Source organism: Haliotis rubra, unplaced genomic scaffold (assembly GCF_003918875.1).
Source record: "Haliotis rubra isolate DU_JTF1 unplaced genomic scaffold, ASM391887v1 Scf964, whole genome shotgun sequence".
Classification (NCBI taxonomy): domain Eukaryota; kingdom Metazoa; phylum Mollusca; class Gastropoda; order Lepetellida; family Haliotidae; genus Haliotis; species Haliotis rubra.
Window position 1 is genome coordinate 84,554 of NW_025767706.1, and position 24,828 is coordinate 109,381.

General features: G+C 46.1%; 2 protein-coding genes across 5 annotated transcripts; one reads left to right on the forward strand and one right to left on the reverse strand.

Moving 5' to 3' along the window:
- The first annotated feature begins 1,246 nt into the window (after positions 1 to 1,246).
- On the forward strand, positions 1,247 to 23,616 carry LOC124265172 (leucine-rich repeat-containing protein 74B-like). Of its 4 annotated transcripts, none has more exons than XM_046699961.1 (14): positions 1,247 to 1,697; positions 15,293 to 15,678; positions 16,160 to 16,338; positions 16,549 to 16,656; positions 17,533 to 17,626; positions 18,407 to 18,456; positions 18,737 to 18,815; positions 19,412 to 19,497; positions 19,790 to 19,984; positions 20,186 to 20,281; positions 21,030 to 21,299; positions 21,645 to 21,730; positions 22,028 to 22,191; positions 22,521 to 23,616. In XM_046699961.1, the coding sequence occupies exons 1-13, from the start codon at positions 1,660 to 1,662 to the stop codon at positions 22,179 to 22,181; spliced, it is 1,821 nt and encodes a 606-aa protein (XP_046555917.1). In that variant the 5' UTR covers positions 1,247 to 1,659; the 3' UTR covers positions 22,182 to 22,191; positions 22,521 to 23,616. The 4 variants fall into 4 exon arrangements, with proteins under 4 accessions (XP_046555917.1, XP_046555916.1, XP_046555918.1 ...); XM_046699960.1 differs by having other exon boundaries at positions 22,028 to 22,177; XM_046699962.1 differs by lacking the exon at positions 22,028 to 22,191.
- On the reverse strand, positions 23,606 to 24,442 carry LOC124265173 (citrate synthase-lysine N-methyltransferase CSKMT, mitochondrial-like). Its single transcript, XM_046699964.1, has one exon. The coding sequence runs from the start codon at positions 24,102 to 24,104 to the stop codon at positions 23,619 to 23,621; it is 486 nt and encodes a 161-aa protein (XP_046555920.1). The 5' UTR covers positions 24,105 to 24,442; the 3' UTR covers positions 23,606 to 23,618.
- Between the last annotated feature and the right edge of the window lie 386 nt (positions 24,443 to 24,828).

Consider the following 24,828-nt stretch of genomic DNA (forward strand, 5'->3'; position numbering starts at 1 on the left):
CAGTGTGGACACAGATAGTAGAACAGTGTGGACACAGATAGTAGAACAGTGTGGACACAGATAGTAGAACAGTGTGGACACAGATAGTAGTGTGGAATAGTAGAACAGTGTGGACACAGATAGTAGAACAGTGTGGACACAGATAGTAGAACAGTGTGGAGAACAGTGTGGACACAGATAGTAGAACAGTGTGGATACAGATAGTAGAACAGTGTGGACACAGATAGTAGAACAGAACATAGTAGTGATAGTAGACAGATAGTGTGGACACAGATAGAACAGTATGGAACAGTGGACACAGATAGTAGGACACAGATAGTAGAACAGTGTGGACACAGATAGAGAACAGTGTGGACACAGATAGTAGAACAGTGTGGACACAGATAGTAGAACAGTATGGCAATAGATAGATGAACAGTGTATAGTAGAACAGTGTGGACACAGATAGTAGAACAGTGTGGACTGAGATAGTAGAACAGTTTGGACGCAGATAGTAGAACAGTGTGGACAGAGTAGAACAGTGTGGACACAGATATATCAGATAGTAGAACGTGTGGACACAGGTAGAGTGTGGACCAGAAATGGGATTCACTCATGTGGACCCATGTGGGGATAGTCGAACAGTGTGGACACAGATAGTTGGCGTGGACACAGCCAACGCTTGGAACCACTAGACTACCCCACCGCCCCAGATGAACGGTATGGAAACAGATTGTAGAAAAGTATGGATATAGATAGAAGAACGGTGTGGACACAGATAGTAGAACTACATGCGACCGCGATGTATATTTCAGCGAATTCTACAGTAAACATTTTAGACACGTCTCTCTTTATTCCAAGCTAGACCTAATTTTGTGAAAACCATGATGACTGTATGTTGTCATGGACCAAATCATCTGTGGAATCTGTGAACATGTTCAACACACCCTGTAGCGCCGAATCGGCTCAACGCTATAATCCCCATGTTTCAGAATCAAGTATTAGGGGGATCGAGGACCGACAACGTCTGCTAATGGGGTGTGACATTGCACAAATTAATTCTTGCAAGCAGAGAGAGTATGTGAGAGTGGTTGTGGAGAGGCGTTAGAGATCTCAACGCCCCTCCTCCACCCTCCCCCACCCCGCTCATGTTACCTGTGTGTACGCGTCACCTAGCCACAAACGATCGATAGACCATACCACTTGCACTCTCTGAAGTCGGGAGACTTCATTTGGAGCAGGAGCTTAACAGTGTCTGTGCTGGAGGCGGCCGAGGTCGCCATAGAACCGGAGGTGCTTCTGTGTCTCCAGGAGAACTCATGGACGGGATCCCGGGTCTCGCAACAAGTGTGACTCGTGCACTGCACAGTGCGGTGACGTCAGTGACGACAATCTTTGTGCAGCAAACGACAACTGTAGTTTAGGTTAGATCGTTCGTCACAAGTGGACTGCAAGCCGCTATTTTGAGGGACATATTTTTGTGTTCTCTTCCTAGTCGTCAAGGAAGTCACAATGGGTCTCTGTCGTAGCAGCCTGACATGATCACACTGTTTCCATCACAGAACATCCTCATCAAAGATAACACCATCACCACAGAACATACCCTCTTCTGATCTTCTGAGAAGATCCCCTCATCTCACCCTGTTCACCAGAAGATCTCCGCGAGAATCCAACAGAGAAATGGATCCCCCTCTTGACTTGAGCGATCTAGAATTACGGTAAGTACTTAATACCTTTATACCGAATAAACTGCCTATAGTTTCAGTGTTGTAACACAACCTGCCCCTTTCAATGCCACACATTACCTGCTGTAATTTGTAGATTCTAAAAGGGCACAGATATCCCTCTCTATCCCTCCATATCCCTCTCCATCCCTCCGTATTCCTCTGTATCCTCCATATCCCTCTGTATCCCTCCATATCCCTCTGTATCCTCCATATCCCTCTGTATCCCTCTGTATCCCTCCACATCCCACTGTATCCTCCATATCCCTCTGTATCCTCCATATCCCTCCATATCCTCTGTATCCTCTCCATCCCTCCATATCCCTCTGTATCCTCCATATCCCTCTGTATCCTCCATATCCCTCTGTATCCTCCCATATCCCTCTGTATCCTCCATCCATATCTCCATATCCTCCATATCCTCCATATCCCTCTGTATCCTCCATATCCCTCTGTATCCCTCCATATCCCTCTGTATCCTCCATATCCCTCTGTATCCACCATATCCCTCCATATCCCTCTGTATCCTCCATATCCCATATCCCTCTGTATCCTCCATATCCCTCTGTATCCTCCATATCCCTCCATATCCCTCTGTATCCTCCATATCCCTCTGTATCCCTCCATATCCCTCTGTATCCTCCATATCCCTCTGTATCCACCATATCCATATCCCTCTGTATCCTCCATATATCCCTCTGTATCCTCCATATCCCTCCATATCCCTCTGTATCCTCCATATCCCTCTATATCCCTCCATATCCCTCTGTATCCTCCATATCCCTCTGTATCCACCATATCCCTCTGTATACCGACGGCTTTTGTCCATTGACACGGACGCAAGTGCAATGTCAGATCTTGCGATAAGGTCAAGAATCATCGTATTATGATTCCTGTAGCTATCTAGACAGACCGATGTTAACTTGTTATTTCAAACCAGTTTCTATTCGGTTGTACAACCGTCAGCCATCACACGACCCCTCCCTCCACACAGTGAAACCACTCACTCCACCTTCAACTTGTACTGACATTAAGATTATAGAATAGACACACTGGCTTCAGCAGTGCCCCTATACAAATATACGGAAGCTGATTCCTGGAGGTGGAGATCACGCCATCCTCAGTTGATACCAGATTGGATAGACTGCATCATTTAAGGGGACACCATCTGGGATACATTGCTTCGGTAGGAAGGGACACCATCTTGGATATATTTCAATGGCAGGAGGTGACACCATCTTGGATAGATTTCTATGGTAGGAGGTGACACTATCTTTGATAGATTGTTTTGGTAGGAGGGGGCACCATCTTGGATAGATTTCTATGGTAGGAGGTGACACCATCTTGGATAGATTTCTATGGTAGGAGGTGACACCATCTTGGATAGATTGCTTTGGTAGGAGGTGACACCATCTTGGATAGATTTCTATGGTAGGAGGGGACACCATAATGGAGGAGCGGACACCATCTTGGATAGATTGCTTTGGTAGGAGGTGACACTATCTTGATAGATTGCTTTGGTAGGAGGTGACACTATCTTGGATAGATTTCTATGGTAGGAGGTGACACCATCTTGGATAGATTGCTATGGTAGGAGGGACACCATCTTGGATAGATTGCTTTGGTAGGAGGTGACACCATCTTGGATAGATTTCTATGGTAGGAGGGACACCATAATGGATTGAGCGGACACCATCTTGGATAGATTGCTTTGGTAGGAGGTGACACTATCTTGATAGATTGCTTTGGTAGGAGGTGACACCATCTTGAATAGATTGTTTTGGTAGGAGGTGACTCTATCTTGGATAGATTTCTATGGTCGGAGGGGACACCATCTTGGATAGATTTCTATGGTAGGAGGTGACACCATCTTGGATAGATTGCTTTGGTAGGAGGTGACACCATCTTGGATAGATTTCTATGGTAGGAGGAGACACCATAATGGAGGAGCGGACACCATCTTGGATAGATTGCTTTGGTAGGAGGTGACACTATCTTGATAGATTGCTTTGGTAGGAGGTGACACCATCTTGAATAGATTGTTTTGGTAGGAGGTGACTCTATCGTGGATAGATTTCTATGGTCGGAGGGGACACCATCTTGGATAGATTGCTAGGGTAGGAGGGGACACCATCTTGGATAGATTTCTATGGTAGGAGGTGACACTATCTTGGATAGATTGCTTTGGTAGGAGGTGACACCATCTTGGATAGATTTCTATGGTAGGAGGGGACACCATAATGGAAGAGCGGACACCATCTTGGATAGATTGCTTTGGTAGGAGGTGTCACTATCTTGATAGATTGCTTTGGTAGGAGTTGACACCATCTTGAATAGATTGTTTTGGTAGGAGGTGACTCTATCTTGGATAGATTTCTATGGTCGGAGGGGACACCATCTTGGATAGATTGCTAGGGTAGGAGGGGACACCATCTTGGATAGATTGCTTTGGTAGGAGGTGACACCATCTTGGATAGATTTCTATGGTAGGAGGGGACACCATAATGGAGGAGCGGACACCATCTTGGATAGATTGCTTTGGTAGGAGGTGACACTATCTTGATAGATTGCTTTGGTAGGAGGTGACACCATCTTGAATAGATTGTTTTGGTAGGAGGTGACTCTATCTTGGATAGATTTCTATGGTCGGAGGGGACACCATCTTGGATAGATTTCTATGGTAGGAGGTGACACTATCTTGGATAGATTGCTTTGGTAGGAGGTGACACCATCTTGGATAGATTTCTATGGTAGGAGGAGACACCATCTTGGATAGATTTCTATGGTAGGAGGTTACACTACCTTGGATAGATTTCTATGGTAGGAGGGGACACTATCTTGGATAGATTTCTATGGTAGGAGGTGACACCATCTTGGATAGATTTCTATGGTAGGAGGTGACACTATCTTGGATAGATTTCTATGGTAGGAGGGGACACTATCTTGGATAGATTGTTTTGGTCGGACGGGACACCATCTTGGATAGATTTCGATTGTAGGAGGGGACAACGTCTTGGATAGATTTCTATGGTAGGAGGTGACACCATCTTGGATAGATTTCTATGGTAGGAGTGGACACTATCTTGGATAGATTGTTTTGGTAGGACGGGACACCATCTTGGATAGATTTCTATGGTAGGAGGTGACACCATCTTGGATAGGTTGCTTTGGTAGGAGGTGACACTATCTTGGATAGATTTCTATGGTAGGAGGGGGCACCATCTTGGATAGATTTCTATGGTCGGAGGGGACACTATCTTAGATAGATTGCTTGCAGTGGAGGGGACATCAGGTTCGATAGGACGCTATGGTAGGAGATGACACCATAATGTAGGAAATGACACCATAATGGAGGAGCGGACACCATCTTGGATATATTGTTAGAGTGGGAGGGGACACCATCTTGGATAGATTGCAGTAGGAGGGGACACCATCTTGGTAGGAGAGGGAACACCATCTTGGATAGATTGCTTGCAGTAGAGGGACACCATCTTGGATAGATTGCTAGTGTAGAGAGGGACACCATCTTGGATAGATTGCTAGGAGAGGGGCACCATCTTGGATAGATTGCTAGGGTAGAAGGTGACACCATCTTGGATAGATTGCTAAGGTAGGAGGGGACACCATCTTGGATAGATTGCTAGGGTAGGAGGTGACACCATCTTGGATAGATTGCTAGGGTAGAAGTGGACACCATCTTGGATAGATTGCTAGGGTAGGAGAGGGCACCATCTTGGATAGATTGCTAGGGTAGAGGTGACACCATCTTGGATAGATTGCTAGGGTAGGAGAGGGCACCATCTTGGATAGATTGCTTGCAGTAGAGGGGACATCAGTTTGGATAGATTGCTAGGGTAGGAGAGGGCACCATCTTGGATAGATTGCTAGGGTAGAAGGTGACACCATCTTGGATAGATTGCTAAGGTAGGAGGGGACACTATCTTGGATAGATTGCTAGGGTAGGAGGTGACACCATCTTGGATAGATTGCTAGGGTAGGAGGGGACACCATCTTGGACAGATTGCTAGTGTAGGAGAGGACATCATCTTGGATAGAGTGCCTCAGAGGTAACGCCATCATTGATTGACTGCATGACTGCATTTTGTCGAGGGAACATCGTTGACCTTTTAGCGTGTGTATACCCTCTTGCGTGGACTGCCGGGGTCAAGTGGGCCACTTCTTCGGTAGACGTCTCCAAGGTATGTCGAACGTTGGGTCAGTCAGCACACTGTGTGTTCAATAAACTGGGCCATGTTGTCAGTCAGACACGAGTATTTTATGGCATCACTAAATGTGTGTAAACATGGCCTCAGTGAAGCGTGCAGCTACCATGGTGTCTCAGTGTCTCGTCCACGCAGTCCAGAAACTCATTGTCAACTGTTTGATCAAGAGGAGTATCGCTGTTTAACTGATAATGTCATCGTGGTTGTCAAGGAAGGAGAGAGAGAGGAGAGAGTCCATATGCCGGCCATATCTCCATGCTCTACCAGTGTACTATCCATGTGCCATGCTCTACCAGTGTACTATCCATGTGCCTCCCATATCTCCGTGTTCTACCAGTGTACTATCCATGTGCCTCTCATATCTCCGTGTTCTACTAGTGTACTACCCATGTGCCATGCTCTACCAGTGTACTATCCATGTGCCTCCCATATCTCCGTGTTCTACTAGTGTACTATCCATGTGCCTCCCATATCTCCGTGTTCTACTAGTGTACTATCCATGTGCCTCCCATATCTCCGTGTTCTACTAGTGTACTATCTATGTGCCTCCCATATCTCCGTGTTCTACTAGTGTACTACCCATGTGCCATGCTCTACCAGTGTACTATCCATGTGCCGTGCCTCCCATACATCCATGCTCTACCGGTGTACTATCCATGTGCCTCCCATATCTCCGTGTTCTACTAGTGTGCCTATCCATATCTCCATGCTCTTCTACCAGTGTACTATCCATGTGCCATGCTCTACCAGTGTATACTATCCATGTGTGCCTCCTATGCTCCATGTGCTACTATCCATGTCCATGCTCTACCAGTGTACTATCCATGTGCCATGCTCTACCAGTGTACTATCCATGTGCCACATGCCCTCCACCAGTGTACTCATCCATGTGCCTCCCATATCTCCGTGTTCTACTTGTGTATCCATATGTCCATGTGCACTATCCATGCCTCCATGTACCAGTGTACTATCCATGTGCCTCCCATATCCATGCTCTACCAGTGTGCCATGCTCATATCCCATGCCTTCCATGTTCCATTCTATCCATGTCCATCCATATCTCCATGTCTCTTCCATCCATATTTCCATGTACCATCCACTTACTCAGTGTACTCATCCATGTGCCTCCATGTCCGTGTGTCCTCACCAGTGTCCATATCCATGTGCCTCCCATATCTCCGTGCTCTCGTGTGTACTGGTCCATGTCCATGTGCCTCCGTATATGTCCATGTGCCTATCCATGTGTATCCATGTGTCCATGTCTCCATGTGTCCGTGTCCATGTGTCCATGTATCCATGGTGCCTCCTATGTCTCCGTGTCTGTTATCCAGTGTATCTCCATTGTTCTCCATGTATCCATGTCTCATATCTCCAGTGTACTGTCCATGTGCCTCCCATTCCTCTGTGTGTCATGTCCCATGTCTCCATTGTGTCCATGTGCCTCCCATATCTCCATGCTCTACCTGTCCATGTTATCCTGCTGTGTGTCCATGTATCCATATCTCCGTACTCTGTGTACTATCCATGTTCTCCATGTCTCTACTAGTGTGTGTCCATGCCATGTCTCCATGCTTGGTGTGTGTCCATGTGTGTGTTATCCATGTGCCATGTCCTCATTGTCCGTGTCTCCATGTGTCTCCATATCTGTGTGTCCATGTGCCACTGTCTCCATGTGGTCTGTGTATGTCCATGTGCCTGTCTCCATTATCTGGTGTGTCCATGTGTCCATGTCTCCATGCTCACTGTGGTATGTGTCCATGTGCCATATCTCCATGCTCTACCAGTGTGTGTCCATGTGCCGCCCATGCTCTCCATGTGTCCAGTGTGTTGTCCATGTGCCTCCTATGTCTCCATGTTCTCCATGTTCCATATCCATGTTTCTCTGTGTGTCCATGTGTATGTCCATGTCCATGTCTCCGTTCCTCTGTGTGTGTGTCCATGTCTCATGTCCATGTGTCTCCATGTGTCTCAGTGTGTGTGTGTCCATGTGTCTCCATGTCTCCGTGTTGTGTGTGTCCATGTGTGTCTCCATTGTCCATGTGTCCATGTCCATGTGTCCGACTTGTCTCCATGTCCTCCGTGTGTGTCCATGTGTCTGTGTGTGTGTGTCCATGTGTCTCCGTGTCTCTGTGTGTGTCCATGTGTGTCCATGTCTCCATGTCCTGTGTCCATGTGTGTCCTCCATGTGTCTGTGTGTGTGTGTCTCCATGTGCTCTACTGTGTGTGTGTCCATGTGCCTCCGTGTCTGTGTGTGTCTGTGTGTGTCTCTCCATGTGTGTCCATGTGTCCATGTGTGTCCATGTGTGTGTCCATGTCTGTCCGTGTCTCTACTGTGTGTGTGTCCATGTGTGTCCGTCTCCATGTGTCCGTTCCTCTCTGTGTGTGTGTCCATGTGCCAGTGTGTCTCCATGTCTCTCTGTGTGTCTCCGTTCCATGTCTCCATGTGTCTCCGGTGTGTGTGTGTGCCTGGTCCCATATCTCCGTCCTCTCTGTGTCATGTGTCCATGTGTCCTCCATGTCCATGTCTCCGGTGTGTGTCCATGTGTTCCTCCATGTCTCCGTGCTCCTCCGTGTCTCGTGTGTATGTGTCCATGTGTGTGCCGCCCATGTGTCCATGTTCCTCCATGTGTATCCATGTGTCCGTGTCTGGTTGTGTGTGTCCATGTGTCTCCATGTCTCCAGTGTGTGTCCATTGTCCATGTGCCTCCATGTCTCCATGTGCCGTTCTCCTGTGTATTATCCATGCCGCCCATCCTGCCACTGTGTCTCATGTTGTGTCTCCATGTGTATTCTGGTGTGTGTCCATGTCCATATGTCCTGTGCTCTCTACCATGTGTGTGTCCATGTCCTCCATGTCTCCGTGTCTCCATGTGTATGTATCCATCCATGTCTCCGTGTGCCTACCGTGTGTATCCATGTGCCGTCCATATCTCCGTGCTCTCCATGTATTATCCAGTGTGCCTCCATATCTCCATCGTCTTGTTATCCATGTCCATGTTATCTCCAGTGTATTATCCATGTGCCTTCCCATATCTCCCATGTGCCTCCGTGTCTCCATGATTATCCATGTGTACCTCCCATTCTCCAGTGTGTTATCCATGTGCCTCCGATATCTCCGTGTTGTACCAGTGTATTATCCATGTGCCGCCCATATCTCCGTTCTCTACCAGTGTATTATCCATGTGCCTCCGATATCTCCGTGTTGTACCAGTGTATTATCCATGTGCCGCCCATATCTCCGTTCTCTACCATTATTATTTATCCATGTCTCCATTCTACCATATCTCCATATCTGCTTGTACCAGTGTATTATCCATGTGCCGCCCATATCTCCGTTCTCTACCAGTGTGCCTCCATACCAGTCTCCATTATTATCCATGTGCCTCCCATATCTCCGTGTGCTCTACCAGTGTATTATCCATCCATATCTCCATTCTGTACCAGTGTATTATCCATGTCCACCCATATCTCCATTCTACCAGTGTATTATCCATGTGCCTCCATATCTCCGTATCTACCCAGTATTATCCATGTACACCACTATCTCCAGTTATTCTCCAGTGTCCCCATATCTCCATGCTCTACCAGTGTATTATCCATGTGCCCATATCTCCCTCTACCGTGCTCTACCAGTGTATTATCCATGTCTCCTCTGTTGTACCAGTGTATTATCCATGTGCCTTCATATCTCCGTTATCCATGTGTGCCGCCCATATCTCCGTGCTCTACCAGTGTATTATCCATGTGCCGCCCATATCTCCGTGCTCCACCAGTCCATATTATCCATATCTCCGTTATCTACCAGTGTATTACCAGTGTGCTCTCCATATTCCGTGTTCTACCAGTGTATTATCCATGTGCCGCCCATATCTCCGTTCTCTACCAGTGTATTATCCATGTGCCGCCCATATCTCCATGTTCTACCAGTGTATTATCCATGTGCCGCCCATATCTCCGTTCTCTTCTACCATGTTGTGTATCTCCATATCCTTGTTGTACCAGTGTGCCTCCGATATCTCCGTGCTCTACCAGTGTATTATCCATGTGCCGCCCATATCTCCGTGCTCTACCAGTGTATTATCCATGTGCCTCCTATATCTCCGTGTTGTACCAGTGTATTATCCATGTGCCGCCCTATCTCCATTCCTCTACCAGTGTATTATCCATGTGCCTCCGATATCTCCGTGCTCTACCAGTGTATTATCCATGTGCCGCCCATATCTCCGTGCTCTACCAGTGTATTATCCATGTGCCGCCCATATCTCCGTGCTCTCTACCAGTGTATTATCCATGTGCCTCCCATATCTCCGTGTTCTACCATATATCCATGTGCCTCCCATATCTCCGTTCTCAGTGTATTATCCATGTGCCTCCATATCTCCATGTTGTACCAGTGTATTATCCATGTGCCGCCCATATCTCCGTGCTCTACCAGTGTATTATCCATGTGCCCATATCTCCATATGTTCTCTACCAGTGTATTATCCATGTGCCGCCCATATCTCCGTTCTCTACCAGTGTATTATCCATGTGCCTGATATCTCCGTGCTCTACCAGTGTATTATCCATGCCGCCCATATCTCCGTGCTCTCTACCAGTGTATTATCCATGTGCCGCCCATATCTCCGTGTTCTACCAGTGTATTATCCATGTGCCTCCCATATCTCCCGTGTTCTACCAGTACCATCCATGTTCCCATATCTCCATGTCTACCATGTGTGTATTATCCATGTGCCTCCGTATCTCCATTCTACCAGTGTATTATCCATGTGCCCATGTCTCCATGTCTTCCTTGTGTGTATTATCCATGTGTCATGCCCATATCTCCGTGTTCTCTACCATGTATTATCCATGTGCCTCCCATATCTCCGTGCTCTACCAGTGTATTATCCATGTGCCGCCCATATCTCCGTGTCTCTACCATGTGTGTATTATCCATGTGCCTCCGATATCTCCATGTTGTACCAGTGTATTATCCATGTGCCGCCCATATCTCCGTGCTCTACCAGTGTATTATCCATGTGCCTCCGATATCTCCGTGCTCTACCAGTGTATTATCCATGTGCCGCCCATATCTCCGTGTCTACCAGTGTATTATCCATGTGCTCCCTATCTCCGTGTTGTACCAGTGTATTATCCATGTGCCTCCCATATCTCCGTGCTCTACCAGTGTGCCTCCGATATCTCCGTGCTCTACCAGTGTATTATCCATGTGCCGCCCATATCTCCGTTTCTACTCAGTGGTATGTATCCATGTGCTCGCCCATATCTCCGTGCTCTACCAGTGTATTATCCTATGTCTCCATATCTGTGTCTACCAGTGTATTATCCATGTGCTCCGATGTTCCATGTGTACCAGTGTATTATCCATGTGCCCCATATCTCCGTGTGCTCTACCAGTGAAGTGTGCCTCCATATCTCCCATGTCCAGTGTATTATCCATGTGTCCCATATCTCCGTGTCTGCCAGTGTCTCCATGCCTCCCATATCTCCGTGCTCTACCAGTGTATTATCCATGTGCCGCCCATATCTCCGTTCTCTACCAGTGTATTATCCATGTGCCGCCCATTCTCCAGTGTATTATCCATGTGCCGCCCATATCTCCGTTCTCTACCAGTGTATTATCCATGTGCTGCCCATATCTCCGTGTCTACTTACCAGTGTATTATCCATGTGCCGCCCATATCTCCGTGCTCTACCAGTGTATGTATCCATGTGCCGCCCATATCTCCGTTCTACCAGTGTATTATCCATGTGCCGCCCATATCTCCGTGCTCTACCAGTGTCCATATCCATGTGCCGCCCATATCTCCGTGCCTCTACCAGTGTATTATCCATGTGCCGCCCATATCTCCCATCTCTACCAGTGTGTATCCATGTGCCGCCCATATCTCCGTGCTCTACCAGTGTATTATCCATGTGCCGCCCATATCTCCGTGCTCTACCAGTGTATTATCCATGTGTGCCCATATCTCCGTGTTCTACCAGTGTATTATCCATGTGCCTCCCATATCTCCGTGTCTCTACCAGTGTTATCCATGTCTCCGTGTTGCCCATATATCCATGTTATATCTCCGTTCTCTACCAGTGTATTATCCATGTGCTGCCCATATCTCCGTGCTCTACCAGTGTATTATCCATGCCGCCCATATCTCCGTGTGTACCAGTGTGTTTATCCATGTGTGCGCCCATATCTCCATGTTCTACCAGTGTATTATCCATGTGCCTGTATCTCCGTGCTCTACCAGTGTATTATCCATGTGCCTCCGATATCTCCGTGCTCTACCAGTGTATTATCCATGTGCCGCCCATATCTCCGTTCTCTACCAGTGTATTATCCATGTGCCTCCCATATCTCCGTGCTCTTGTACCAGTGTATTATCCATGTGCCGCCCATATCTCCGTTGCTTCCAGTGTTATCCATGTCTGTATGTGTGTCTACCAGTGTATTATCCATGTGCCGCCCATATCTCCGTGCTCTACCAGTGTGCCTCCGATATCTCCGTGCTCTACCAGTGTATTATCCATGTGCCGCCCATATCTCCGTGCTCTACCAGTGTATTATCCATGTGCCGCCCATATCTCCGTGTTGTACCAGTGTATTATCCATGTGCCATGCCCATATCTCCATGTTGTACCAGTGTATTATCCATGTGCCGCCCATATCTCCGTGCTCTACCAGTGTATTATCCATGTGCCGCCCATATCTCCGTTCTCTACCAGTGTATTATCCATGTGCCGACCATATCTCCGTGTTCTACCAGTGTATTATCCATGTGCCGCCCATATCTCCGTTCTCTACCAGTGTATTATCCATGTGCCGCCCATATCTCCGTGCTCTACCAGTGTATTATCCATGTGCCTCCCATATCTCCGTGTCTCTACCAGTGTATTATCCATGTGCCGCCCATATCTCCGTGCTCTACCAGTGTATTATCCATGTGCCGCCCATATCTCCATGTTGTACCAGTGTATTATCCATGTGCCGCCCATATCTCCGTTCTCTACCAGTGTATTATCCATGTGCCGCCCATATCTCCGTGCTCTACCAGTGTGCCGACCATATCTCCGTGTTGTACCAGTGTATTATCCATGTGCCATATCTCCGTTCTCTACCAGTGTATTATCCATGTGCCGCCCATATCTCCGTGCTCTACCAGTGTATTATCCATGTGCCGCCCATATCTCCGTGCTCTACCAGTGTATTATCCATGTGCCGCCCATATCTCCGTGTTCTACCAGTGTATTATCCATGTGCCGCCCATATCTCCGTGTCTCTACCAGTGTATTATCCATGTGCCGCCCATATCTCCGTGCTCTACCAGTGTATTATCCATGTGCCTCCCATATCTCCGTGCTCTACCAGTGTATTATCCATGTACCATATGTATTCTCCAGTGTATGTCCATGCCGCCCATATCTCCGTGCTCTACCAGTGTATTATCCATGTGCCGCCCATATCTCCGTGCTCTACCAGTGTATTATCCATGTGCCGCCCATATCTCCGTTCTCTACCAGTGTATTATCCATGTGCCGCCCATATCTCCGTGTTGTACCAGTGTATTATCCATGTGCCGCCCATATCTCCGTGCTCTACCAGTGTATTATCCATGTGCCCATATCTCCGTGTCTCTACCAGTGTATTATCCATGTGCCTCCCATATCTCCATGTTGTACCAGTGTATTATCCATGTGCCGCCCATATCTCCGTGCTCTACCAGTGTATTATCCATGTGCCTCCCATATCTCCATGTTGTACCAGTGTATTATCCATGTGCCGCCCATATCTCCGTGCTCTACCAGTGTATTATCCATGTGCCGCCCATATCTCCGTGTTCTACCAGTGTATTATCCATGTGCCTCCCATATCTCCGATGCTCTACCAGTGTATTATCCATGTGCCGCCCATATCTCCGTGCTCTACCAGTGTGCCTCCGATATCTCCGTGCTCTACCAGTGTATTATCCATGTGCCGCCCATATCTCCGTGCTCTACCAGTGTATTATCCATGTGCCGCCCATATCTCCGTTCTCTACCAGTGTATTATCCATGTGCCGCCCATATCTCCGTTCTCTACCAGTGTATTATCCATGTGCCGCCCATATCTCCGTGCTCTACCAGTGTATTATCCATGTGCCTCCCATATCTCCGTGTTGTACCAGTGTATTATCCATGTGCCGCCCATATCTCCATGTGCCTCCTACCAGTGTATTATCCATGTGCCGCCCATATCTCCGTGCTCTACCAGTGTATTATCCATGTGCCGCCCATATCTCCGTGTTGTACCAGTGTATTATCCATGTGCCGCCCATATCTCCGTGCTCTACCAGTGTATTATCCATGTGCCGCCCATATCTCCGTGTTCTACCAGTGTATTATCCATGTGCCGCCCATATCTCCGTGCTCTACCAGTGTATTATCCATGTGCCGCCCATATCTCCGTGTTCTACCAGTGTATTATCCATGTGCCGCCCATATCTCCATGTTGTACCAGTGTGTATTATCCATGTGTGTCCATATCTCCGTGTATCTCCAGTGTGTGTATGTGTGCCGCCCATATCTCTGTGTATGTATCCAGTGTGTCCATGTCTCCGTGTTGTGTCCAGTGTATTATCCATGTGCCGCCCATATCTCCGTGTGTCTACCAGTGTATTATCCATGTGCCTCCCATATCTCCATGTTGTGTGTATGTATCCATGTGTGCCTCCATATCTCCGTGCTCTACCAGTGTGTCCATTATCCATGTGCTGCCGCCCATATCTCCGTGCTCTACCAGTGTATTATCCATGTGCCGCTCCATATCTCCGTGTATCTGTCCATGTGCCTCCCATATCTCCGTTATCCAGTGTATTTATCCATGTGCCGCCCATATCTCCGTGTTCTACCAGTGTATTATCCATGTGCCGCCCATATGTATTATCCTTGTGTACCAGTGTATTATCCATGTACGCCCATCCTTGTGTCTCCACCAGTGTATTATCCATGTGCCGCCCATATGTGCCTCCAATGTGTCTACCAGTGTATTATCCATGTGCCGCCCATATCTCCGTTCTCCACCAGTGTATTATCCATGTGCCGCCCATATCTCCATGTTGTACCAGTGTATTATCCATGTGCCGACAATATGTCCGTGTTGTACCAGTGTGCTATCCATGTGTCTCCCATATGTTCATTGCTCTACCAGTGTGCCTCCCATATCTCCGTGCTCTACCAGTGTGCTTCCCATGTCTCCATGCTCTACCAGTGTGCTTCCCATGTCTCTGTGATCTACCCGTGTGCTATCCGTATGCCTACAATGTCTCCGTTTTCTACCACTGTGCTATGCATATGTTTTCCTTGTTCTAAGTTTAATGCTTATTTTCCCAGGAAGAGCATTTTAGCTCGTCAAGATCAACTGCAGGATTACCGGAAAACTACTGAAGAATCTGGCGGGAACATACACCTGCTACGTCAACAATCTTGTAGTGCGCCACCTGGTGGCCGTCAGAACTTCCGGCGGTTGACTATTGACAGATCAAGGACCATCAGCAGGCAATGCAAGGCGAGGTCAGGGGTTACGTCACTTGGTAGGTCATGCGGCAATATTGCTGTAAATGTTAACGCCAGTCGACCATTTGAGAAGTCGTCTTGTCGCCCAGTTAGTAGTGCGAGCTGCGAGCACCCCGCCAACGTCAGAACCATTATCAGCAGAGACAGCTTGACAGCAGCCTGCCTGGACGACGACTACGTCGACTCAGACCCAGACGAGAACCGTACGCATAAGTTTGTCAGAGACCATTTATCTTCCTCCTCATTACCTGCCGGCCCCAAAACATACTGTTGAAATGTCTGCTTCATCCTTCCTATAGGCCTACTGCAAGCGAGCCTCTTGTTCCACGAGACACCTAAACATGTCACCTGATGAGAGAAACTCGTTGAAATATATCCATATATAGATAAATCATATCACGTCGAATAACCAGTTCTTGTTTGTGGGTGTACGCCATCGCGGATTTAGAAGTCGAAAATGCATGAAATTATCACCATTGTTCCGATATCGTAAAACAGCCATAACATAGACCAACGGGCCCTGTAGACTGAACCAGGGTTTAGTTCTCTCTTCACATACCCATCGCGATAAGAATAGTTACGGCAAAGCTCGACAATATTTGATGACATGATCACATTGACCGTAATTGCAGAGAGAGAAAGCGGACACTAAGTCGTGTTTCCTAATTGTATTCATGCCATCAGCTTCACCATGTAAGACGTCCCTGGATGACGAGAGGCGCCATGTCTACCTGGCTGCCTGTCGGAGACTGAATGTTGTGCCTTCCTCAACCTACCTGAGATGCGTACGCAGCAAGGTCGTCAGACTGAACCACCAGGGCCTGACAGTTCGGCCAGTCAAGGCAGTGTGTGTATCACTTGTGGTAAGACGTCAACTGATCATTGTTGGTACCTTGAAGCCCCGTTAATCCAGCAAAAAGTGTTCTCTCATGGACGTCTATGCGTGCACACGTTTTCAATGTAGTAAATTATCTTTCTTGATTTTCGCTCACAGGAACACCATGGATTGGGCCAAATACGAGAAATATGCGATTTCTTACGATCTGAATTGTTCCACAGTTTACATGTTCCAGGAGGAGCTGGCGGTGACAGAGCTGGACTTGGCGAACAACGACATCGGGGACGCCGGTCTACGTTGTATAATCGACATGCTGCACCACAACTCGATAATACACGTGCTGGTGAGTCAGTTATACACGTGCTTGTGAGACAGTTATACACGTGCTGGTGGGTCAGTTACACACGTGCTGGTGAGTCAGTTATACACGTGCTGATGAGAGTTATACACGTGCTGGTGGGTCAGCTCACATAATACACGTGCTGGTGAGGCAGTAATACACGTTCTGGTTTGTCAGTGGTATACGTGACTGACACTGATACACGTGCCGACGATTAAATGATAACGTTTATAAGTTTATAACGTAGTAAGTCAATAATACATGTGATAGGATCAATAATTAACGCACTAATGAGCATGTAATAGACTTGATTGCAAGTAGCTTCTACACGGATATATCTCAGCGAATACGTGCTCCAGTTCCAACATTACGCACACTGTTTTGTTCCCCACGTCTACAGTGGACCTTCTGAAGTCGGACTTCCAGGGGACAACAGAACCTTCCCGCACTTGCCGTGGTCAGCCTGTCGGGCACTCGTGTTGACTGTATGAGTATCATACTGTTAGTTTGAACAAGTGTGGTGTTTATTGATGTAGTTGCTGCCGGTGTTACTATTTCTGTTGTTGCCGTTGTTGATGTAGTTGCTGCTGGTGTTACTATTTCTGTTGTTGCCGTTGTTGATGTTGTTGATATTGTTTCTACTGCTATTACTGTTATGTCGCGTCCTGGACACCGTCAGTTCCGTCAGTGCTATATTTCTTCACCGAGATCTCCACATAGATTGGTGTAGTGGTGAATGCTCCTTTTTGACTCTTTATTATACTTCAGTAAATAGAATATAGTTTCCATGGCAACACGTTTCAAATAGTTACATTTGGAACAAGTATTTACCTATGGAGGGTACATCGATGACTCTGTTTTCTTGTTGCCGTTCTACAGGACGTGTCCAACACCAATCTTCATACCCGCGGTGCCGCTATGTTGTCTAGTCTGTTGCTGGACAATGATTCACTGCAAGTCCTCAAGGCTGCTGGTGAGTTCCTAACGGAGAGCTGTTCATTTGCAGAACAATTTCAATACACAATGGGATTTAGAAAATGGCCAGGTATCTAACATGTGTACCCCTGTCATGACAGTAGTCTGTAGTATTCCGAGTATTACCCATGTGTTGTACTCTTTATAGGTGTCACGTGTAGAAATCCGAATGTGCATGTTTCACACAAGTAGTATTCTCTATATTTTACACACATGTAGTATTCTCTATATTTTACACACATGTAGTATTCTCTATATTTTACACACATGTAGTATTCTCTATATTTTACACACATGTAGTATTCTCTATATTTTACACACATGTAGTATTCTCTATATTTTACACACATTAGTATTCTCTATATCTACACACACACACATGTAGTATTCTCTATATTTTACACATTCTCTATATGCTGTGGTAGTACACACATGTAGTATTCTCTATATTTTACACACATGTAGTATTCTCTATATTTTACACACACGTAGTATTCTCTATATCTTACACACATGTAGTATTCTCTATATCTTACACACATGTAGTATTCTCTATATACACACTTACACACATGTAGTATTCTGTGCAGGCAACGTATGTTACAGGCCGAGGCGCCATCTTCTGTGTATTCTACTGAATCTACTCCCGACGTTCACTTTGCTGTGTATCTGACACACGGGACTTAGCTCCTCTGTCTGACTGACTACCCCACCGCCCCACCTCTCTCTGTACATGTGTTGGTAACGAGATGTTCAGTTACCCATATTTGGCTTCCAGGAAATAGGTTCAAGGAGGAAGACGCAGCCCAGATTGCCGAAGCTCTCACAGTAAGTCCGTCGGTCAAATGTCATGGTATATTTGAAAGAGGACTAACATTTAGTCTCTGAAATGAACAGATTTTACGGAAAAAAACTGTTCCTAAATCATATTAATAAAATATAATAAAAGGGAGCCCAGAGATTGTTTTCCATTTGCAGAAACTTGCGACATATCCTAGACTTGCATGTGTTAGGTATATTTGTTTCAGGGTCAGTATAACATACAAAGTTCAAAGAAATACCCAAGCATTTGTTGAATATATTGTTAACTTTGGCCTTTTCACTTTAGAAAAATACGACATTAAGAAGCCTTGATCTCAGTCACAACGAGATCCGAGATGGCGGCTGTAGGCTCGGCAAATGTCTCGGTACGTCACACATCATTTTCAGATGTTTCCATGTTTTCCACATTTATCGCTTCAGAGACAAAACTGACTGATGCAATGATTTACTTTACCATATGGGGCTGTATTATATGTGAACAGTTGACTTGTACCATATGGGGCTGTATTATGTGTGAACAGTTGACTTGTACTATATGGGGCTGTATTATATGTGATCAGTTGACTTTTACCATATGGGGCTGTATTATATGTGAACAGTTGACTTGTGTCCGTGTGTGTTTGTGACATGTGCCATGGAAGGGGAAGGGAAAGGGAAGGGGAAGGGGGAAGGGGAAGGGGAAGGAAACAATGCTCACGATCGACTCTGCCTAAAGCAGACATTGTTAATCAACAGGGAAAAGGTGCTGTTGCTTTTATTTGATTAAGGTATTCATTTAATTTGATGCACTTCGCTAGGTAAGACTAGTTTCATTACAATTTAGATTTTGGCAGTTAGGTAGGTAGGAGGTATAGCTAGTTGAATCCCCTGCCTCATCAGGCTGACATGACTCCCTTGAGGCAACAGAAACATTGTTAAATATTGTTGAGCCACTGACTAAATGTGTGTGTTTTCCTAACAGGACTAAACTCAACATTAGAAACGCTGAACCTGAGCTGGAACCACCTGAGATCAGCGGGTGTGGCTGGAATGGCTGCTGGCATCAAGGTAGCAATGAAACATCCAAAACTTTCATCACAACATTGTACTGGGAGCACCTGCAACAAGATGCAATGCCGATTTACAGTGAAAACGTCACTTGTAGAGCATGGCCTTGCATCAGTTACAGCAGTCTTGTCATATTACTACCATTGTGTTTGTTGGGCATAGTGAGCATTAACCAGGAACCTGGCTCTGTGGTATATGATGCATTACTTGAAGAGGCTGCTCTCAGTAAAAGCTCTGTCCAGAACGCACTAACCACCAGGTGAGATGGATCTATCTGAACCACGTGTTCCAGGTAAACAGCGCCCTGAGGACCCTGGACCTGTCGTGGAACGGGCTGGGGACGGAGGGGGCGAGGTCTGTGGGCAGGGCCCTGAGGGACAACGTGACCCTGGAGGAGCTGGCCCTCAACTCATGTCGTATTGGGCAGCAGGCACTAGGGGAACTCCTCGGGCAGATGAAGACAAACACAACCCTGAAGACGCTGAAGGTGACGGCAGCACGAGAGTCTGAACAGCATTGTTCGCAGAATATTACTTTAAAACGAATTTCTAAAGCTCTATCTTGAGATAAACAACATTGATTCTTCAGTCTGATCTACTTGAGTAAAGCAGATATAATGAACCTGGAGATTATACGGACCGAGGTAAGATGTAGGAAAATAGTTACACACTTTTCTGTGGTGTTTTAGCTGAGCAGTAATCCGATCACCCACCAGGGCGCACTCTATCTCGTGGAATTTCTCAGGGACCACCCATCTATGGAGATTAACCTGGTGGAGATATCGGTGAGGACTTTGAACATCGTAGAAAATAAACTGATGATAAACTGATGGCCGTTACGCCAATACTAGCCATGTAAATAAACTGATTATCATTGTACTGATTGTAGGCTTACGCATGAACTGATTATCATTGTACTGATTCAAGGCTTGTGCACATGAACTGATTATCATTGTACTGATTCAAGGCTTGCGCATGAACTGATTATCATTGTACTGATTCAAGGCTTGCGCATGAACTGATTATCATTGTACTGATTCAAGGCTTGCGCATGAACTGATTATCATTGTACTGATTCAAGGCTTGCGCATGAACTGATTATCATTGTACTGATTCAAGGCTTGCGCATGAACTGATTATCATTGTACTGATTCAAGGCTTGCGCATGAACTGATTATCATTGTACTGATTGTAGGCTTGCGCATGAACTGATTATCATTGTACTGATTCAAGGCTTGCGCATGAACTGATTATCATTGTACTGATTGCACATGAACTGATTATCATTACTGATTGTAGGCTTGCGAATGAACTAACAGTCGTTGGACTGAGTGTAGGCTTGCGAATGAACTGATTATCTTTGTACTGGTTGTAGGCTTGCGAATGAACTGATTGTCATTGTACTGGTTATAGGCTTGCGAATGAACTGTACAGTCTGGAGGGATGAAATAAACTAATGGACAGTGTACAGACTGTTTGTTTTGTTTCAGAAGAGTGTCCAAATTATTTGAGTTCATGTGTTTCTTTCTGCAGGATGTGGTTGTTTCTGGGGAGTTCTCCAGGCTGATCGACAGCATGAGGTGTTTCCGACCGACGTTCCGTGTCGTCCATGGCGACGTCCTCAGGAGCAAGGACGCTGTATTGAGAGAACTACAGGTGCCTAGGGTGAAGGTGCGTGACCCGTTTGTGGTGCTGATGGAGCATGTTGATTCCCGGGACATGAGACTGGTGGACCTGTTCACTGCCCATGACTCGGACAACAAAGGTGTCGTTTCCCACCAGGACTTTATTAGAGCAATCAAGGTATAGTTGGGAACAATGTACACAAACATGTGTAAACTGTTGTTAGGGTAAATCCCCGCTGTGTCCGCCAAACACAGGTAACACACAAGTAGAAACATGTTGCCAGTAGAGAGAATATATGCTTGACGAATACGTTGTCCAAATACTTTCATGATGGTGTGAGCCAGTGGTGTACCCTTATGGCTTAAATGTTCGCTCGTCATGCGTGCAATATTCAGTGCTTAGCAGAATTTTAGTATATTTGTGTTATTGTCCGTCAAACTAATACCTTTTTGTTAGCATCATGTACCACTAGCCAACAACTGAGTGTGTGCTGCTGATGCTACAACTGCTCTTTCCTCTCAGGAGGCTGGGGTCAACATCGGGAAAAAGCAGGCACGCCAGCTTGTGGACATGCTCGATAAGGACTGTAGCGGAGAGATAGACTTTGTGTAAGTCAAGTTGAAAAATAGGTAACATTTGTACTGCTGTCTGAATTTTACACACATGGAAGTGACCAAGTATTTTCTATAATTTCTGCTATAAGCACAATTGATGTACGATACTGACGAAACGTATATATAGAGCATTGGTTCATGAACAACTGGTAAACCACTAATTGCCACATCGTGACCTTCAGAGTCTTCCTAAACTTGACCAACATGTTCAAGACAAACTTAACACGGAATAAAGACATGACGGTAGAACAGTGACATTTAGACAGACCTCCCTACTATTTCACTGTGTAGGGAACTGATCGACAGAGAGAACAAGTACAGAAAACTCCGGGAAGTACGGGTCACATCAGGGCATGGGAGCCAGGGCATCATGACAGCAATGGCAAGTGGGAAAGCGGCATCAAATCAACTGCACCAAGCAGACACCAATGAGAATCACAGGTAGGTGCACACAGGTTCGTCATGCTCCACTGAACAGCAATCAAGGGTGAAAGACAAGGACAGCACATATTATTGACAAGGGACAGCTTAATGTACAGGGAGTCATCCCGTTTGATCGGTAGTATCACCCTGTGTTTAGTATCACATTACACCCTAACCCCTTCCTGTAAAAAAAACACACCCCAAAAGAATAACAAAAGCCAACCCTGAATTTGTTCACACGTAGGCATAGACCAGGTCATTGAGAATTTCAACAACAATTTTGACTAAGTAGTCATAATCGAATGATACTACTGCACAAAAATGTTACTTCATTTTTACATCTGGAATATTTCCATTGCAGACAGTGACAAGTGAAATTTTGAGAAACATGCTCATTACTCAGCACATCCTCTGTTCATGAAGCTGTCTCCGTTCCTCCATCCCACATTACTATAGGACAAGGTTGTGGGTACAGAGACACCATATACAGGCACATCAGAACCGAAACCTGGAGTTGTAGCTGCTGCGGTCCGTGGATATATATACAAGAACAGCCCTGTGAACCACTAGGTTTGTCAGTGTGCTGTTGGTATGTGCAGTAGTCATAATAGCAGTCTTCTTAGAACAAAACACAAGCCATTATTATATGTTTGTTGTTTAACGGTGCACTCAGCAATATTCCAGCTATATGGCGGCGGTATGTAAATAATCGAATCTGGACCAGACAATCCAGTGATCAACAGCATGATGGGATGCTATGTGTCAACCAGTCAGTGAGCCTGTTCACACGATCCTGTTAGTCGCCTGTTGCGACAGGATGAGCATCGATCTACGCAAATGGAATACGATGTGTCAACCAAGTCGGCGAGCCTGTTAACCCGATGATCGATCATGTTTAGTTTCACGTCGCACTGAGCAATATACCAGCTATATGACGACCATCTGTAAATACCTGGACCACACAATCCAGTGATCAACAGACTGAGCATCGATCTACGCAATTGGGATACGATCACATGTGCCAATTCTAACCTGGTTCTTCACGAGTGGCCCAGTCTGAAACAACTGCCAAGAGAAAACTATATTCATGTTCATTATGTTAACCAACATTTACAGCAATGTCAAGCAGCTTGTTAATATCCTGATGGCAAGCAAGAAGCTTACAGCAAACACAGTGACTGACGCCTTTAACCTATGACCCAGAAACAGTGAACCAATATTCAACTGATCTGTTTTGCTCTCAAATCCTAAGTTGAGGATCATGCACTGACCTGATGTGAAGTTGATGTAACTTTTGTACATTGTTTGTTAGTAATAGCTATATGCAAATAAATCTGCCGAATAATACTGTCAAAACACAGTGACTATCACCTCTACCAAGTAGTCAAGACTAGAAAATATCTGACACAGCTGAAAGTTATGTTTTGTAATTGAAATAAAAAAGAAAAGGCTTGATAGTTTATTGTACTAATGACTCTTTAACATACTGAAACAAGAAATACTGGTGGTGTCCTGTTGTAAGTTCTGTGAAAGTGAACATTGTGCCTGTCCCTCTGACTGCCTCCTCCAGGAGACCGAGTCTTGAGTCTGGGTCTTCATCCGTCAGCTGGGCAAACACCCCTCCAGGCTGCAGCACATCAACCACGCCAGAAACCAGCTTGTGACTCCTTTGTACTCCAGCCACTGGGTCCTTCAGCAGAGCATCTGTAGTGCCCTTGTCAAGCACCAGATGGAAGGTGCCTGGCATGTAGGGCAGCCTGGTCAGGTCACACTGCACACACTGTACACTTGTTGCAGGGTGACCTTGCTGGCTCTCCCTCAGCCAGTTGTTCTGAATGTGTAAAGCTTCACTCACATAGTCTACAAGGTGGAGTTCAATAGGTACCTCTGTACAGTGAGTGTACAGAAAACTGGGGACGTCGGAATTCCCACATCCTGCATCCATAACCTTCAGGTTGTTGTGTGTAGAAGAGAGTCTTGTGATATGGGGCAGCAGCACAGGGTACAGTGTGTCCCCTGACAAGAACCAGTCAAACGAAGTCTGATGGTGAGATGGCAGTTTGTATCGTGACGACCAGTACAACCATTTGCTCAGCTTCTCGTCCGATGCTGCAGCAGACAATGAATGCAAGATACAAATCTACCTGTCAAAGAAATGTTTTTCTTTCAAATATTTGATCACAGTATAGGTGGAGACCATGACTTTATAACTTTCACATAAACACTGCCATACCATTGACACAATTGATAGTATGACAGGTGGCTTGTCCTGACACATATCATAATATTTGACATTATCTAGAAGAAATGTTGTGGAGTAAACACTCCTGCAGTCCAACCACCCCTCCACACACGTTAATGCACACGCACTTCTATGGATCTGCATATTCCTAAACCCACTGCCAAAGACCAGTCCTACACATTAATTGTTTGATCAGCATTCCAGAGGTGAGGTGAGGTGAAATTGGGTTTAACGTCGTGCTTGAGAATATTTCGCTCATATAACGATGTGCATGCGTGTGTATGTATATGTGCGGCTGCTTGTACTTGCCCAGACTTAAGCTGGTTTTATCGTGCTAGCCCACTGAGATACCATGCCCCAGTGAAGCATGAATACCCCACCCAGACACATTATACTGACTCCGAGCCGACCAGTCCTTGTTGTACCA